We start from the raw sequence: 18,428 nt of genomic DNA, 5'->3' as shown, positions 1-18,428 counted from the left end.
TCACTGGTGCTATAATGATCCCTGCAGAGGCCATCGTCCTCAGCAGCACGTTCTCTCTGCCGCAACCCTGACATCAGAGGAGGGGCATTACTGTAGCAGAGAGAATGTGCCGCTGAGGACGATGGCAGCTGCAAGGATCGTTATAGCACCAGCGATCCTACAGGCTGCCATATTAGCTTAAGGTAAGAGTGGGGAAGCTGGAGGAATATGCAGGTCTTTCTGACAGACCCTCTCTCCTCAAGCAGGAGCGGCAGCAGACGTCCAGCAAGAGGCAACGCTGCCGCTCCTGCTTTAGGAAAGCACGGGGGGAAGGGTCGGTCATCGAATCGGGAGGCCGATTATTATTATTATTATTTTTTTTTTTTTTTTAATTGAATCTATTTGAATCGGTGAATTGATTCGAATCGGGCAGCACTAGTGCATACTACCTATAATGCACTATACCTCATAGAGGTTCTATCTAGTTCTTTGTCTCTCTTCACCGTAATAGACCCAGACTTCTATTTCCAAGAGAACCATCTCTGCTTGGCTCGTGAACTGTATCTCCTTTGCATATACTTGGATTGGGCCAATTATGCAAGGCCATGTAACAGCCCATTATGTCCAAATTATGACTGCTTCGGTAGCTCATTCTGCTCTGCATCCAGTAAGAACATTTGCAAAGTAGCCACTTGATTTTCAAGCCATACCTTCTCACTTCTGTACAAAATGTCAGAAAAAGTTGGTTTGGACAAGCAGTTCTACAAAATCTCTTTACTTCCCGAATGCCAACTTTCCCTCCAATCCCCTTGGTTTTGCCAGGCTCATAGAAACATAGAAACATAGAAATTGACGGCAGAAAAGGGCTACAGCCCATCGAGTCTGCCCATACCAATGACCCACCCCCTGACTCCTACTCTCCCAGAGATCCCACATGAATATCCCATTTTCTCTTGAAATCTAACACGCTGCTGGCCTCAATCACCCTCTGAGGCAGCTCATGTTTATATTTCCATTATCCTTGTCCAGAGGCATGGTCCTGGCAGCTTGGATGTTCCACATGGGAGAATACCATGCCCACTTGTCTTTGGAGAAAGCAAGGATACCTGCATCAAGTTTTCTCTGAGGATAGCAGGCATTCAGAAACTTAAAAGGGTAGTGAAAACTTTATTTATGGAGGCTTTTCCTGAATTTTATCTAACGATAGTAATCTTGGAGAGCTTTTGATGCATGTAAATTATTCTTTGTTGTATTATTATTCATGATTATGTATGTATCTTGTGAATGTATGTATCTTGTGAATGTATGTATCTTGTGAACTGCTTATTTATTTATTTTATTTAAAATTATTTGTAGTCCGCCTATCTACAAGTCTAGGCAGGGACCAATGTAAACATACACAATCAGCAAGTGACAAACAACAAAATATAATAGCAATACACATTAAAAAAAATCATAAAACATCTGAGCATCTTTACATAATCATAAAATACAACTTCAAAAAGACGGTTCAAAGCTGGTACCAACCACAGCCTAACGCTGAAAGATAGAATCTCATATGCCTCCACTGCTTGTGCCAAAAGCACGTGCAAATCATGCAGTTTTTACCTCTTTTCTAAATTGACAAAGCATGGTCAATTGACGCATAGAAACTGACAAGGCATTCCATAGAACCGGGCCCCGAACCAACAATATGGTTTAAGTGGGATATACAGAACCTGCCCACCACTCCTAGTTGACTTCTTTGCTTTTTTTTTAACCTGAAGTGATTAGTCCCAGAAGCTGACGTCAGATAGAAAGACAACTGGCTCGTGCACATTATGGGTCCTGCCAAAAAAAATTATAGTGACAGAGCACTTGGTATTGTCCATACTGGGTTTTGTGAATGATGTCACCAATATGTGTGAGAATATATGCCTGCTGTCATAGTAACATAGTAACATAGTAGATGACGGCAGATAAAGACCCGAATGGTCCATCCAGTCTGCCCAACCTGATTCAATTTAAATTTTTTTTTTTTTTTTTCTTCTTAGCGAGAATCCAAAGCTTTACCCGGTACTGTGCTTGGGTTCCAACTGCCGAAATCTCTGTTAAGACTTACTCCAGCCCATCTACACCCTCCCAGCCATTGAAGCCATTGTCCTCAAAACATTTGCTTTCCCTTCACAAGTATAATAAACTAAAAATAAAAGTCCTTTGGAATTCAATTGTGGTCTTCCTGCAGACCTATCACTGACAGAGCCCTGCACACTGGGTGCACCAATCTGTCTTCACTACTAACCAAAACCAGGTCTGGCCTGCCAGACCTCAAGGATTAGACATCAGTACGAAAGGCAAATACTGCATAGCTGCTCCTGTCCTCTGGGCCTTTGTTCGGGTCTGACTGTTATCATCTTTTATCTGGTGCCTGAACCACACCTTCACTGCTTTGGCTTGACTGAGCCATGCCCTTTTCTGTACTGCAGTATTTAAGGTGATTCTCTGAGGGAGTGTTAAGGGGATCCAGTAAGTTCCTGTACACTCCCATTACACACCCATTCTGCATTTATATCTATGGTGGTAGTCCTTTCACCCTTTTTTCCAGCTACATGCCCATCTTTCAATGGTTAAAGAGCTTTGGCCATCTATTCAAAGAGGACCCAAGGCCCTTGAAGTCCACCTAGTTGGGTTTTTTTTTAATCCCCAATAAACCTGAGCTGCTTGTGGCTAAATGTGCACAGTCTTAATTGGCTAGTGAGCAATCTCTTTTGCTTATGCCCAAGAGGATGTAAACCTAGATGGTCATTTTAAGGCTCACAATGTCAAAGCCATGTCACTATTAGTAGTTAACTTAAGGTTGTCTTTCACGAAGATCTGTAGAGTTGCATTAAGGACTTCATCATTAGAGTTGCATTCAAACATAATCATTAGGAAAGAAATTCTGATAAGACAGTGAAACAGTCTGTTCTGTGGAATCTTTTGGTTTAAAGTCCAAATCTTTTCCTCCCAGGGCTTGTTTTCATTATTTCCATTTCGCTTTTGTTAAGAATAAAGAAGGCCTGATGACTATCAAAAATGTTTGTGGCCACTGAGTGGTTTTTGTTTTTCTATTTTTCTCCTTAACATAAAAAGGTGACCTGTAGCTAGATTTCCATTTGTAAGGATTTTCATCCTGTGTGTTCTCAAGAACTGAGTTGCCCACCCTTGTGCTATTGGAAGAATTTTCAACCTAGTCCTCAGGACACACCTAGCCAGTCAGGTTTTCAGGATATCCACAGTTTAATGTGCATAACTTAAATTTGCATGCAGATCTATGCATTGTGGGGTATCCTATAGACTGGATTGAAAAACCTTTTGCTATAGCAGAGAGGTGGGCATCCTCATTCCTCGAGGGCTCCTTTGTATGCAAATGGATCTCATGTATATTCATTGCAGAAATCCTGAAACCCTGACTTGCTTGCAATCTTTGAGGACTAAGGATAGCAGGTGTTTTCTATGCACAGCATGATAGTTCTCAAATAACCCTCCAACCTCTTCTTGGAGTTGTATTTCATATACAGCTATATAAAGAAGAACTAAGGTGCCTAGTACAGAAAGATACATCCACATTAGTTAGCATTGCTTGAATGTTCAAATTTCTTAGTTTCATTACTTTTCCCGCATCAAGCCATGTCAGATGATGTCCCATTTGTGAGGAATTCTATCCTAGTCTATGCTGTCCATAGAGAATGCCTGCTACAGGTAAGTAACTTAGCTATTTACACACAGCATCTATAATCTAAAGGCTTATTTTTTTAAGGTTACAAAACATGTTTATTATACTCTTGAGTTAACAGATTTGCATAAGCAGATTGTTACTGCTTACAAGACAGCTATATTCTTATTTCTTTGCCTTATCTCTAAAACACTTCAGGCCAGAGGAATTGCGTCGTGAGTTTGGTCGATATGGCCCAATAGTTGACGTATACATTCCACTTGACTTCTACACTCGGCATCCAAGAGGATTTGCTTATATACAATATCCTTTGTTTCTCTGTATTTCTATTCAGGAACATTTGTTGAAAATGTGTGCTAATATCATTTATTTATTTCTTTGTCTCAGAAAATGTAAAGCAATCCACAGTAACTGGCAAGCGCCCCAAAGTTTGAATGATCCTGTTAGATAGTCCAAGCGTAACTCAAGCAGGCAAGCCTAAAGACCACTTAAAGTTCAAGCATCAAGGAATAAAGAGGGAGGGTGGAAACAGATAAAAAGAAAGCTGGAAGAGGGGAAGTCTTTTTCAAGCAAAAGACAAGGCCAACGCCAAGTTGAGGCTTCAGCTTTCCTACATTTACTCAGAGTTCCAAAGTCAGAGCCAAGCCAGGTCTGATTTGATTGATTCTGCAGTTCTTGACCAGTTCATCTTGCAAGCCCCAAAGAGTAAAGGTTCAAGATCAAGTGAAATTGAGGTAACTGACAAAGTCTCCTATTTGTATCCTATTATTCTCGAGCCTTGTTATATTGTTTTTATTTTCGTTTCACCCAGGAATTTATTGGATTTCTTGGTATTCTTATTTTTCCCCTTCACAGTAATGTAATTCATTGCTGATTTAGTTTTGGGTAAATGTGTTCATCATAAACTAATCAACTAAACTGATTAAGCTTCAATGTCTACAATAATGTCTACAATAAATCTGAGAGTTAGTATTCTCCTAGTACATCTCTTCTTTTTTTGTGCATGTTCATATATCACCACTATCGACCAGTTTGTATGGAATGCCTTATGGAAAAGAAAAATTGTAATGATCCCTGATTTTAAATTTTAATATTATGTGCTCAGATTTCAAAATTTAAAAAATTTGAGCTCTATAATTGGGTTTGGAACATATTTAACGAAGGCTGCTTTTTCCCTTAGTGTTGAAGTTCCAGGGAAATCTAAATGTTGAAAAACGGAACAAATTTGTCCAATGGATGTGCTGCTTTTGACATTTCTAGCTTAAAAAAAATTCTAGGCAGAATTTTATGAGCTAGAATTCTTGCATTCTTTCCGTGCTACATACCTTCCTGCTATATATGGTTAGAGAATGACAGTGCCCTTTTCCCATGGTCAACCCATGGAAACCGCAGGTACAGGTAAAAAATTGATATTGTTACTCCCTCACGAACACAGCTCGCGGCTCCATCCCTCCCCTGTAGGTTTGGCAGCTCTAGCCCACACTCCACCCTCCTTGCATGTGGGTCCAGCAGCTCCAGCTGTCTTCCCTCCTTCCCTGCTGCTGGCATATACCTTGAAGAAGAGCAAGCCCTTCTCTTTATGAGCAACTGACTGTTTTTGCTCATATGAGGAACGACTAAAAAGGTTAGGACTCTTCAGCTTGGAAAAAAGATGGCTGAAAGGAGATATGATTGAAGTCTACAAAATCCCAAGTGAAGTAGAACGGGTACAAGTGGATCAATTTTTCACTCTGTCAAAAATTACAAAGACTAGGGGACACTCAAAGTTACAGGGAAATACTTTTAAAACCAATAGGAAGAAAAAAAAAAAATTCACTCGGAGAATAGTTAAGCTCTGGAACATGTCAGAAGTTGTAATAAGAGCGGATAGCATAGCTGGTTTTAAGACAGATTTGGACAATTTCCTGGAGGAAAAGTCCTTAGTCTGTTGTGGAAAAACACAGAGAAAGCCACCTTGCCCTGGATCAGTAACATGGAATATTGCTACTCCTTGGGTTTTGGCCAGGTACTAGTGACCTGGATTGGCCACCGTGAGAACGGGCTACTGGGCTTGATGGGACCATTGGTCTGACCCAGTAAGGAGGTGCTCGACAGAGAAAATGCTGCTATCGTGAGCACCGTCAAATGGTTCGCTCTTCTTCAAGGTATATGCCAACAGCAGGGTGGGAAGGAAGCCAGCTGAACACACTAGACCAGGTGTCTCAAAGTCCCTCCTTGAGGGCCGCAATCCAGTCGGGTTTTCAGGATTTTCCCAATGAATATGCATAAGATCTATGTGCATGCACTGCTTTCAATGCATATTCATTGGGGAAATCCTGAAAACCCGACTGGATTGCGGCCCTCAAGGAGGGACTTTGAGATTCCTGCACTAGACCCACAAAGGAGAGAGGGCTGGACCCACTGGATCCGTGAGGTGGGGGAGCTGGAGCCATTCACAAAGCAGATGCTGGGGCAGGAGAAAAGGTGCACAGGAGCTGGGGCAGGAGGGAAGGGTACAGAAGGGGTGCTAGGATTGGAGGAAGGGCATTGGAGTTGAAGGTAACAGAGAGCGATGTGTTTGACCTATGGAGGGGAGGGCTGGAACTGAAGGGAAGAGAGAGCTACAGGACCTGTAGGAGGGGGAGCTGAAGGGAAGGGGGAGAGTTGCTGCTCCTGTGCAAGGGGGGGCTACTGGAGAGAAAGTTGAGAGGTGCTGTACCTGTTGTGGGAGAGAATGAAGGAAAGAGAAGGGAAAAGAGATGCCATATTAAGCAGGTAAAGAAAGAGGAAATAAAATACTGAATACAGTAGAGAGAGGGAGAGAAACAGGGAGGTATTAGAAACAGAGGGGAGGAAAATAGGGACAGGGGCACAAAGGGAGATGGAGGGGAATATTACATGGACATAGAGGGGCAATGCCAGAAATTGAAGGCAGGTATATGGATACAGAGGGAAAGTGCTAGATATGGGGGAGACTAGGGACACAGAAGGGAGATGAGTAATGCAGGACATATGAGTAGTGATGATAAATACAGGGAGATGGACACAGGGGGGAGGTGATGGACAGGGAAGTATAGAAGGGAAAGATAGGTACACGAAGATGGAAGACAGATGGTGAGCCCAGAGAAGAAATGTCAAATGAGCAGGAGACTGGCAAGTGAGTTAAGAGAAGACAGAGGGAAACAAAAACCAGAGCCTGGGACCAACATGACTTGAAAAATAAAATGATCAGACAACAAAAGGTAGAAAAAATAATTTTGTGATTTAAAAATGAGTACTGAAATGTTTATCCTGCCAGTGCTGGTGTTAGACATGGATAGGACCCAGGGCAGAAATTTGGGAGGGGACCCCCAAAGCCTACTACTAGCCTGTACCATCTTCAGCTTCCAGCTTGGGGCTTTCTCTAGCCAGAGGGCAGTTGCCCTAATTGCACTCCTTCGCCTAACACCATCTCTGGCATGTGTGATCTTTATATTTTGCACACTATAGGAGGAAATGGATCTTTCTATTTCTTTGGTGTTGTACTATATGGAAGGTGTGGCTGCTTGGGATTTTGTTTTTTGTTTATTACAATTTCGTTTATTACAATTTTTTATTATTTATCGTTTGTGTTCTGTGTGTGTGACCAAAGTATCCTGTTAGGATGAATTTTCTATGTAGCATTCAGTTTTCCTGATAGTGGAGGGGAGACGGGTTTTATTGATCCTCTTTCTGTATTTGTGATATATAAAATGACAGTTGTACAGAATATTGTTTATCCCAGGACAAGCAGGCAGGTATTCTCACTAGTGGGTGATGTCATCCGACAGAGCCCCGATGCGGATGTCTCACAAACATACTTGCTTGAAGAAACTTCAGAAGTTTCGAGATGCCTGCGCATGCGCGAGTGCCTTCCCGCCCGATGGTCCGGGCGTGTCTCCTCAGTTCTTTTCTTTCCGCGGAGCTGAGAAGTTTGCTTCAACTCTCTGCGCTGAGTGAACCCGTGTTCTTGCCTTCTTTTACCGCAGTTTTGAGTTAATTTTCTCTTAATCGTGTGTTTTATTCTTTCGTTTATTATTTTTGTCAAAAAATAAATAAATTTCTTCCGGGAATCCGACCGGGTCGGCCGCATGGCTCAGGCCGCGCACCTTCGATCTTGCGGCGGAGCTTTTTCGGCCTATGTCCTGGCCAATTACCAGTTTTAAAAAGTGTATCAGGTGCCAGCGCGCAATTTCGTTGACGGACCCGCATTAACTCTGTCTGCAGTGTCTGGGGCCTGAACATTTTCCGAAGTCGTGCCAGCCTTGTTCCACTCTAACAGCACATGCGTTTAAGCGGCGCTGTTTCCTATGGGAGTCGATGTTCAAGATGGAAGCTGCTAAGGAACCTTCCGCTTCAACTTCATCCAGTGCATCGCCTGTTCCTCCGAAGTCGTCTTCGGCTCCTGCTGCATCGGGTCTCTTGAAGCCGGCCTCCTTTGTTCCGGCTTTGACCCCGCCTCCTGCTCCGGTGCCTTCTTCGGTCTCTTCTGATCAGGTACCTCCTCCAACCATTCCCCCGGTGGTCATCAAGGTGCCGAAGGCTTCTAAGGGAAAGCACTCGACCACCCGGGAATGCGAAGACCATATAGGAGGTCCCACTTCGAGTGCGGCTCCCCCCTTGGCGGCTTCGCTGCGATCCATCATGGAGGCTCAATTCATCGATATCATGACCACTATGGGACCCAAGTGGCTTGCTACGATCGAGGCTGGGCAGGCAGTTCCTCCTAGGGGGGGCGAGCCGCCCCTCCTCCTCCCCCTTGCCGCTCGCTCTCGCTGCTCGGGGACGAGGAGCGGCGCTTGGCCTCCAGTTCAGCGAGGCGTGCATCGTTTAGTGACATGCCGCCTCTGGAACTCATCCCCGTTCAGGGCGAAGATGTTTGGGAGGTGCCTTCGGGTGGTCGCAGCCCCGGGCATCGTCAGGAGGAATTCTTCCGCAGTCCCTGCAAAGCCAAATCCCTTGACCCGTGGAACACGGCTTGAGAGGCAGCGTTCCATCCTCCTCTTCGCTCGACAGCCTCCAGCCCCATCTATTCTCTGGAGGCCTCTGGGGAACATTCGGGGCGTCGCCGATCCAGATCCCCTTCCAGGCACAGGGAGGGTCATCGGACCAGAGACTCTTCGAGGCATTCCTCCAGACATTCTACAGTCTCGCCTCAGAAGAAGCTTCCTCGTGTAGGGTATTCATCTTCAGATGTCTCCCCTCCTCCGGGCCCGGAATACGAGGAACCCTATGGCTCTTACTCTCCTTGTCGATCCCAAGCTTCCTGGATCCGGAGGCGTCGACATCTTCCAGTCCGTCTCACAGGCCGGTGTTGGCGGACCAGTTGTCTTTTTCATCCTTTTTGAGGCAAATGGCGGATGATCTTGATATTACTTTGGACTCAGGGTCCCGATACTCCAAAGAATACCTGGATACCATGCATCTACCTCATCCTCCTGCCGAGTCTCTTCGTCTGCCTCTCCACAAACTCCTTGATCAGACCTTCATGCGCTGTTTTGAAACACCGTACTCTATTCTTGCGGTGCCTGGTAAGCTGGATGCCAGATGCCGCACGGTGCACCACAAGGGGTTTGAGGGCTCTCAACTCTCCCATCAGTCTCTGTTGGTCGAGTCCTCTCTCAAGCGTTCTCATCCGTCCCAGGTGTATGCCTCGGTTCCACCAGGCAGAGAGGGCCGGACTGTGGATAAGTTTGGTCGACGCATCTATCAGAACGCGATGATGGCTTCCCGCGTTCTCAATTACAACTTCCATTTTGCCACCTATTTGGAGTTCTTACTGCCTGTGCTTCGGAAGTTTACACCTTACATCGAGTCTCAGGCTCGTTTTGAATTCGAGGAGGTCGTTGCCTCGTTGTCCCAACTGCGTCTTCAACTCATGCAATCCTCCTAAGATGCCTTCGAGCTCTAGGCGCGGGCGGCTGCCTGCTCCGTCGCCATGCTTCGCTTGGCCTGACTTCGAACCATTGACATGGACCCGAATCTCCAGGACAGACTGGCCAACGTACCCTGTGCGGGGGCGGATTTGTTTGATGAGTCCATCGAGACCGTGACGAAGAAGTTGTCGGATCATGAAAAGTCTTTCCAATCCATCCTTCGTCCCAAGCCTAAGCCTGCTCCGGCTCGACCTTCTCGTTACACTCCCAGGCAGCCTCCTGCTGCGAGGCAACCAGCGAAGAGGCAACCGCCTCAGAAGGCTCAACAGAAGCCTCAGCCTTCGGCTGTCCCTAAGGCTCCGCAGCCTTTTTGACTCTCTTGTCGAGAGCATAACCAACTCCGTTCTGCTTTCTCCTGTGTTTCCCATTGGGGGTCGACTCCATCACTTTTATCATCGATGGATGTCTATAACCACCGACCTTTGGGTCCTCACCATCATCTGGGAAGGATACTCTCTTCAGTTCCACCGGGTCCCTCCGGATCATCCTCCAAGAGAGTATCCTTCCAACTTGACCCAGACCGCCCTTCTTCTTCAGGAAGCTCAGGCCTTGCTCCGGCTTCGGGCCGTCGAGCCGGTCCCTGTGGACCAACACAACCGGGGGTTTTACTCCTGGTACTTCCTTGTTCCGAAGAAGACGGGCGACCTGCGTCCAATTCTGGACCTCAGGGTCCTCAACAAATTCCTGGTCAAGGAGAGATTTCGCATGCTGACCCTGGCTTCTCTCTACCCCCTCCTCGAGCAGAACGACTGGTTATGCTCTCTGGATCTCAAAGAGGCCTACACTCACATTCCCATTCATCCGGCCTCTCGCAAATTCCTCAGATTTCGGGTGGGACATCTGCATCTGCAGTATCAGTGCTTCCTTTTGGCCTGTCCTTGTCTCCCAGAGTTTTCACCAAATGTCTGGTAGTAGTGACCGCTGCACTCTGGAACCGTGGTCTTCAGGTATTTCCCTACCTCGACGACTGGCTCATCAAAGCCGCCTCGGCCCAGGAGGTCATCTCGGCGACCCATCAGACTATCTGGTTCCTGCAGAGTCTGGGATTCGAAATCAACTTCCCGAAGTCTCATCTGCAACCGACCCAGTCTCTCCCCTTCATCGGGGCGGTGCTCGATACCATCCAGCTCAGAGCGTTCCTTCTTCCTCAACGTCTGGATACTCTACTTCATCTCTGCCAGTCAGTGTCGTCTCGCCAGTCCATCTCAGCGAGACACATGATGGTTCTCCTGGGCCATATGGCCTCTACAGTTCATGTGACGCCTTTTGCCAGACTTCACCTCAGAATTCCTCAGTGGACCCTGGCTTCTCAGTGGACGCAGGTGTCAGATCCGTTGTCTCGACACATCCAAGTCACTCCTGCTCTTCTGCAGTCTCTACGTTGGTGGATGATCTCTTCGAATCTATCCAGAGGTATGCTGTTTCATACTCCTCCCCACCAAAAGGTCCTCACGACAGATTCCTCGACCTATGCATGGGGGGCTCATCTGGACGGTCTTAGCACTCAAGGCTTCTGGACCAGTACGGACAGGCTGTGCCATATCAATCTTCTAGAGCTCAAGGTGATTTTCAATGCTCTTCAAGCGTTTCAACATCTGCTCCACGACCTGGTACTCCTCATTCGCACGGACAACCAGGTTGCCATGTATTATGTCAACAAACAAGGGGGCACGGGATCGGCCTCCCTCTGCCAGGAAGCTCTCAGAGTCAGGGATTGGGCGGTTCGCCACAACACCTTCCTCAAAGCTGTCTACATTCAGGGGAAGGACAATGGCTTGGCGGACAACTTAAGTCGTCTCCTCCAGCCTCACGAATGGACTCTCCATTCCGAGCCCCTTCATCAGATCTTCTCTCAGTGGGGGACGCCTCAGATAGACCTCTTTGCGGCTCCCCACAACTGCAAGCTGCCTCAATTCTGCTCCAGGATTTACACTCCTCATCGCCTCGAGGCAGATGCCTTTCTTCTGGACTGGAGGAATCTCTTTCTCTATGCATTTCCTCCGTTCCCTCTCATTCAAAAGACTCTAGTCAAGCTCAAGTCAGATCATGCCACCATGATTCTAATAGCTCCTCGGTGGCCCAGACAACCTTGGTACTCCCTTCTACTTCAACTCAGCAGCAGGGAGCCATTCCTTCTTCCAGTATTTCCTTCACTGCTTACTCAGCATCAAGGATCTCTACTCCATCCCAACCTGCAGTCTCTCCACCTGACAGCTTGGTTCCTCTCAACGTAACTCCCCACCAGTTTTCCCAGGCGGTGAGGGATGTATCGGAGGCTTCCAGGAAGCCTGCTACTAGACAATGCTACTCCCAGAAATGGAGTAGATTTTCTTCCTGGTGTGTTTCTAATCGTAAGGAGCCTCATCGAGCCTCCCTGTCCTCTGTTTTGGATTATCTTCTACACCTGTCTCATTCTGGCCTCAAGTCTACATCAATACTAGTCCATCTGAGTGCAATTGCGGCTTTCCATCAGCCTCTGCAAGGGAAACCTCTCTCTGCTCATCCTGTGGCTTCCAGATTTATGAAAGGACTTTTCCATGTCAATCCTCCCCTCAAACCTCCTCCAGTGGTTTGGGACCTCAATGTTGTCCTTTCTCAGCTTATGAAACCTCCTTTTGAGCCTCTCAACAAGGCTCCGCTGAAGTTTCTCACTTGGAAAGTTGTTTTTCTGGTTGCCCTCACTTCTACCCGCGGAGTCTGTGAGCTTCAGGCCTTGGTGGCGGATCCACCTTTCACAGTATTCCATCATGACAAGGTGGTCCTCCGCACTCACCCGAAATTCCTGCCTAAAGTGGTCTCTGAATTTCACCTCAACCAATCCATTGTGCTTCCAGTGTTCTTTCCAAAGCCTCATTCTCAACCTGGAGAATCAGCTCTTCACACTCTGGACTGTAAACGTGCTTTGGCTTTCTACTTGGATCGCACCAAACCACACAGAACTGCTCCTCAACTTTTTGTCTCCTTTGATCCAAACAAGTTGGGACGGCTTGTATCTCTTTCTGCTATGCCCAGGCTGGATTACCCCTTCCCTGTAAGGTCACAGCCCATAAGGTCAGAGCAATGGCGGCCTCTGTAGCCTTCCTTAGATCGACGCCGATTGAGGAGATTTGTAAGGCTGCCACTAATAGCTAGTGTTACCCCCTTTGACTGAAATAACTGCAGTGAGATGCTTCTTGTAGCCATCTACCAGTCCCCTGGCATCAGTCAAGGAAAGTTTGGCCCATTCCTCATTGCTAAATTCTTTCAGCTGTGAGATGTTTGAGGGGTTTCTTGCATGTACAGCCCATTTCAAATCGCCCCACAGCATAAGATCAGGGCTTTGACTCTGCCATTTCAGGACTCTCCATATCTTAGTTTTCAGTCTGTCCTCGGTGGATTTACTGGTATGTTTTGGGTCATTGGCGTGTTACAGGGTCCAGTTCTGCTTCAGCTTTAATTTTCTTACAGATGGTCTCACATGTTCCTCAATCACTCTCTGATACACAGTACAATTCATGGTGGATTCTATGATGGTGAGCTGGCCAGGTCCTGCTGCAGCAAAGCATCCCCAAACCACAACACTTCCACCTCCGTACTTCACAGTTGGTATGAGGTTCTTTTCCTGGAATGCTGTATTTGGTGTATGCCAAATTTTTCTAGTGTCCAAATAATTCAATTTTAGACTCATCTGTCCAAAGAACACTATTCCAGAAATCCTGGTGTTTGTTCTGTAAGAGAAACATCAAGGCCAGATTGAAGTTTGCCAGAGAGAACGTAGTCAAAGGTTTCCTCCTTGCACACCTCCCATGCAAGTTAAATTTATGCAGTCTCTTTCTGATTGTAAAGGCATGCACTTTCACATAAGTAGTAGCAAGAGCCTGCTGTAGGTCCCTTGATGATATTTTAGGGTTTTTGGAGACTTCTTTTAGCATTTTGCGGTCTACTCTGGGGGTCAATTTGCTTGGAAGGCCAGACCTGGGCATGTTGGCAGTTGTTTGGAAAGTTATCCATGTAGACTATTTTCTGGCCCATGGAATGGCTAATGTCAAATTCTTTTGAGATCTTTTTAAATCCCTTACCTGACTTATAAGCTGCTACAATCTTCTTTCTGAAGGCCTCAGATAGCTCTTTTGATCTCACCATGGTTTTCATTCTCACCGAAGCAGTCATGAGCACACCAAACTAAATGTCTGAGGTTTAAATAGGACAAACCTCCTTCAAAATGCTGAGTAACGATATTCTAATCATGTGCACCTTATGTGATACACTTGTGTGTGATTTGAGCCACTTTAAGTGGGAGGATATGTGGGGTGTCCTAATTTATTCCTCAGAATACACATTTTTGTGGATATCTTTTGTTTCATGACTAAATCAAGGAAAATGTTTGTTGTTTACCTGCAATTACATCACTTTCTTTTTCAGAAATTTAAAAAAAAAAAGATTTGGCATCGATATGTGAACATTTCTTAAGAAAGAACTGAACATTATCCCAGGACAAGCAGGCAGGTATTCTCACTAGTGGGTGATGTCATCCGACAGAGCCCCGATACGGACATCTTGCAAGCATGTCTTGCTTGAAGAAACTCAGAAGTTTCGAGATGCCCACACCGCGCATGCGCCAGTGCCTTCCCGCCCGATGCTCCGGGCGTGTCTTCTCAGTTCTTTTTCTTCCGCGGAGCTGAGAAGTCTATCTTCAATTTGCGCCCATTGAATCTTTTTTTTTGCCTTCTTTTTTGCCACGGGTTGAGTTCTTTTGGCTCTCCTGTGCATTTATTTCTTTCTTTGATTTCTTTTTTTCAAAAAAAAAAAATTTTTTTCCTTCCGATACCGGGTCGGCCGCGTGGCTGAGGCCCTGCGCCTTCGACCTTGCGGCGGAGCTTTTCCAGGGGACAGTTGAAAGGGGACAGATTCAAAACGAACGCTAGGAAGTTCTTCTTTACCCAACATGTGGTGGACACCTGGAATGCGCTTCCAGAGGGCGTAATAGGGCAGAGTACGGTACTGGGGTTTAAGAAAGGATTGGACAATTTTCTGCTGGAAAAGGGGATAGAGGGGTATAGATAAAAGATTACTGCACAGGTCCTGGACCTGATGGGCCGCCGCGTGAGCGGACTGCTGGGCGCGATGGACCTCAGGTCTGACCCAGCAGAGGCATTTCTTATGTTCTTATGTTATGTTATGTCCCGGCCGATTACCGGTTTTAAAAAGTGTAGCAAGTGCCAGCGCGCGATTTCGCTCACGGACCCTCATCGACTCTGCTTACAGTGTCTGGGACCGGATCACTTCCCGAAATCGTGCCGGCCTTGCTCCACTCTGATGGCGAGAGCGTTTAAGCGTCACTGTCTGCTGTGGGAGTCCATGTTCAAGATGGAAGCTTCATCGGATCCTGCAGCTTCGACATCGACGGGTGCTTCGACTCCTTCGGCGAAGCCCTCTGCCTCCCCGGCTGCTTCGGGCCTCCTGAAGCCGGCATCGTTCACTCCGGTTTCGGCCCCGACTTCGGCGCCGGTGCCTTCATCCATCTCCTCGGAGCAGGTATCGACCCCGACTGTTCCACCAGTGGTGCTCAAGGTGCCGAAGACTGGCAAGCAGAAGCACGCAGCACCCAAGGAGCGCGGAGACCATGCGGAAGGGCCCCCTTTTGGTGCGGATCCCTCCATATCGGCTTCGTTGTGGTCCATCCTGGAGGCTCAGTTCGTGGAGCTCATGCAGACCATGGGGCCTCGGCTGATTGCCACCATCCAGGGTGACCTTCCAGCTTCAGCTTCGAGGGGCGGACCGCCCCCTCCTCCTCCTCGCCGCACGACCTCGTTGCTCGGCGAGGAAGAGCGGTGTCCGGGTCCTCGAGGAGGTCCTCCGTTAGCGCTGTACCTCCTTTGGAACCGATTCCCTCGAGGAGGGTCTCCCTTAGTGATATGCCTCCCTTGGAGCCCATCCCCTCGAGGAAAGCCTCGTTTAGTGACCTGCCTCCCTTGGAACCGATTACTCCGCCCCATGACTCAGTATGGCGTCCACCTTCGGGGCCACCCAGTCCTGGGCATAGCAGGAAGCAGGACGAGTTCTTCCGAACCCCCTATCAAACCTGGGCGTCGTCGGGGGAGGCGCTGACTCTGCCGCCTCTACGATCGACGGCATCGAGTCCAATCTGCTCCTTGGAGGCGTCTGACCCAGTTGCTCACAGACGGGCTCGATCCCCTTCCAGGCATCGGGAGGGGCATCGATCCAGACATTCTTCGAAGCATTCCTCTCAACACTCGACCGTCTCGCCTCAGAAGAAATTGCCTCGGTTGGGGTATGCGGCTTCGACTGGGTCTCCTCCTCCGGGCCCGGAGTTCGAGGACACTGAGGTTTTCTACTCGTCCTGTTGCTCGCAGGCCTCTCTGGAGCCTGAAGCCTCTTCTTCTTCTAGTCCGTCTCGCAGACCGGCGACGGCAGACCAACTGTCCTTTTCATCGTTCCTCAGGCAGATGGCGGATGACATGGACATTACTCTCGATGCTGGGTCTCGATATTCCAAGGAGTACCTCGATACCATGCACTTGCCTCGTCCTCCAGCAGAGTCCTTGCGGCTTCCCCTGCACAAGCTCCTCGACCAGACCTTCATGCAATGCTTCGAGTCTCCTTACTCTATCCCTGCGGTCCCTGGCAAATTGGATGCGCGATACCGCACGGTGCATCATAAAGGCTTCGAGGGTCCTCAGCTTTCTCACCAGTCCCTCCTGGTCGAATCCTCGCTCAAGCGGTCTCATCCTGGCCAGGTCTATGCTTCAGTGCCTCCGGGCCGCGAGGGCAGAACCATGGATAAGTTTGGTCGACGCATCTATCATTATTCGATGATGGCGTCTCGAGTCCTGAATTACAATTTCCACTTTGCAGCCTACTTGGAATTTTTTCTGCCTGTGCTTCGGAAGTTCACACCATACATCGAATCCCAGGCTAGGTTTGAGTTTGAAGAAGTGGTTGCTTCGCTGTCCCAACTTCGGCTTCAGTTAATGCAATCTGCCTATGATGCGTTCGAGCTCTCCGCCCGAGCGGCGGCTTGCTCGGTGGCGATGCGCCGGTTGGCCTGGTTGCGGACCATTGATATGGACCCGAATCTTCAGGACCGCCTGGCGAACGTCCCGTGTGCTGGGGAGGATCTTTTTGACGAATCCATCGAGACTGTCACGAAGAAGTTGTCTGACCACGAAAAGTCCTTCCAATCTATCCTTCGGCCGAAGCCTAAGCTTCAGCAGTCTCGACCTTCTCGTCCGCCGTTGATTTATCAGAGGCGTTATCAGCCGAGGCAAACTCCTCCTGCGAGGCAACCGGCGAAGCGTCAGCCTCCCCAAAAGGGTCAGCCTAAGTCTCAATCGCCTGCTGTCCCTAAGACCACTCAGCCTTTTTGACTGTCTCGTCGAGGGCATAACCAACCTCGTTCTGCCTCCCCCTGTTTTTCCCATCGGAGGGCGCCTCCATCATTTTTATCATCGCTGGGAGGCCATAACAACCGACCTCTCGGTCCTTACTATCATCAAGGAAGGATACTCTCTTCATTTCCATCGGGTCCCTCCGGACCACCCTCCAAGAGAGTATCCTTCCAACTTGACTCAGACCGCCCTTCTTCTCCAGGAAGCTCAGGCTTTGCTCCGGCTTCGTGCTGTGGAGCCGGTCCCTACGGACCAACTGAACCAGGGGTTTTACTCCCGGTACTTCCTTGTTCCAAAGAAGACGGGCGACCTGCGACCCATTTTGGACCTCAGGGCCCTCAACAAATTCCTAGTCAAGGAGAGGTTTCGCATGCTGACACTTGCTTCTCTCTACCCTCTCCTCGAGCAGAACGACTGGTTATGCTCTCTGGATCTCAAGGAGGCCTACACTCACATTCCCATTCATCCGGCCTCCCGCAAGTTCCTCAGATTTCGGGTGGGACATCTACATCTGCAGTATCGAGTGCTTCCATTCGGCCTGTCCTCGTCTCCCAGAGTCTTCACGAAGTGTCTGGTGGTGGTGGCCGCTGCACTCCAGACCAGGGGTCTTCAGGTGTTTCCATACCTCGACGACTGGCTCATCAAGGCACCGTCAGCTCCAAAGGTCATTTCGGCGACCTTGACCACGATCTGCTTCCTGCAGAGCCTAGGCTTCGAGATCAATTTTCCCAAATCTCATCTGCAGCCTACCCAGTCCCTTTCCTTCATCGGGGCGGTACTGGACACCATTCAGCTTCGAGCATTCCTTCCTCCTCAGCGCATGGATGCTCTTCTTCGTCTCTGCCAGTCTGTATCTTCTCGCCATTCCATCTCAGCGAGACACATGATGGTCCTCCTGGGCCACATGGCCTCTACAGTTCATGTGACACCCTTTGCCAGGCTCCATCTCAGAGTTCCTCAGTGGACCCTAGCTTCTCAATGGACTCAAGTGTCAGACCCGTTGACTCGACACATCATAGTCACTCCTACTCTTCGGCAGTCTCTACTTTGGTGGATGACCTCTTCGAATCTATCCAGAGGTTTGCTGTTTCACACTCCTCCTCATCAGAAGGTTCTCACAACCGATTCCTCGGCCTATGCCTGGGGGGCTCATCTGGATGGGCTTCACACTCAGGGGTTCTGGACCTGTGCGGACCGACTCCATCAAATAAATCTTCTGGAGCTCAGAGCCATCTTCAATGCTCTTCAAGCTTTTCAACATCTGCTTCACGACATAGTGGTCCTCATTCGCACCGACAATCAGGTCGCCATGTATTATGTCAACAAGCAAGGGGGCACGGGTTCGGCCTCCCTCTGCCAGGAAGCTCTCAGAGTCTGGGATTGGGCGGTTCGCCACAACACCTTCCTCAAAGCTGTCTACATTCAGGGGAGGGA

General features: G+C 48.3%; 1 protein-coding gene across 1 annotated transcript in view; it reads left to right on the top strand.

Annotated features, from left to right (window-relative positions):
• Positions 1-18,428, top strand: part of SRSF12 (serine and arginine rich splicing factor 12) — a 103,289-nt gene that overhangs the window by 23,526 nt on the left and 61,335 nt on the right. The window contains exon 2 of the mRNA XM_033938740.1: positions 3,872-3,976. Within this exon, the coding sequence (XP_033794631.1) occupies positions 3,872-3,976 (105 nt within the window). The remainder of the gene's footprint in view (positions 1-3,871; positions 3,977-18,428) is intronic.

Source organism: Geotrypetes seraphini, chromosome 3, assembly GCF_902459505.1.
Source record: "Geotrypetes seraphini chromosome 3, aGeoSer1.1, whole genome shotgun sequence".
Lineage (NCBI taxonomy): Eukaryota > Metazoa > Chordata > Amphibia > Gymnophiona > Dermophiidae > Geotrypetes > Geotrypetes seraphini.
Note: the sequence above shows the minus strand (reverse complement) of the source record. Positions and strands in the feature narration are given on the sequence as shown.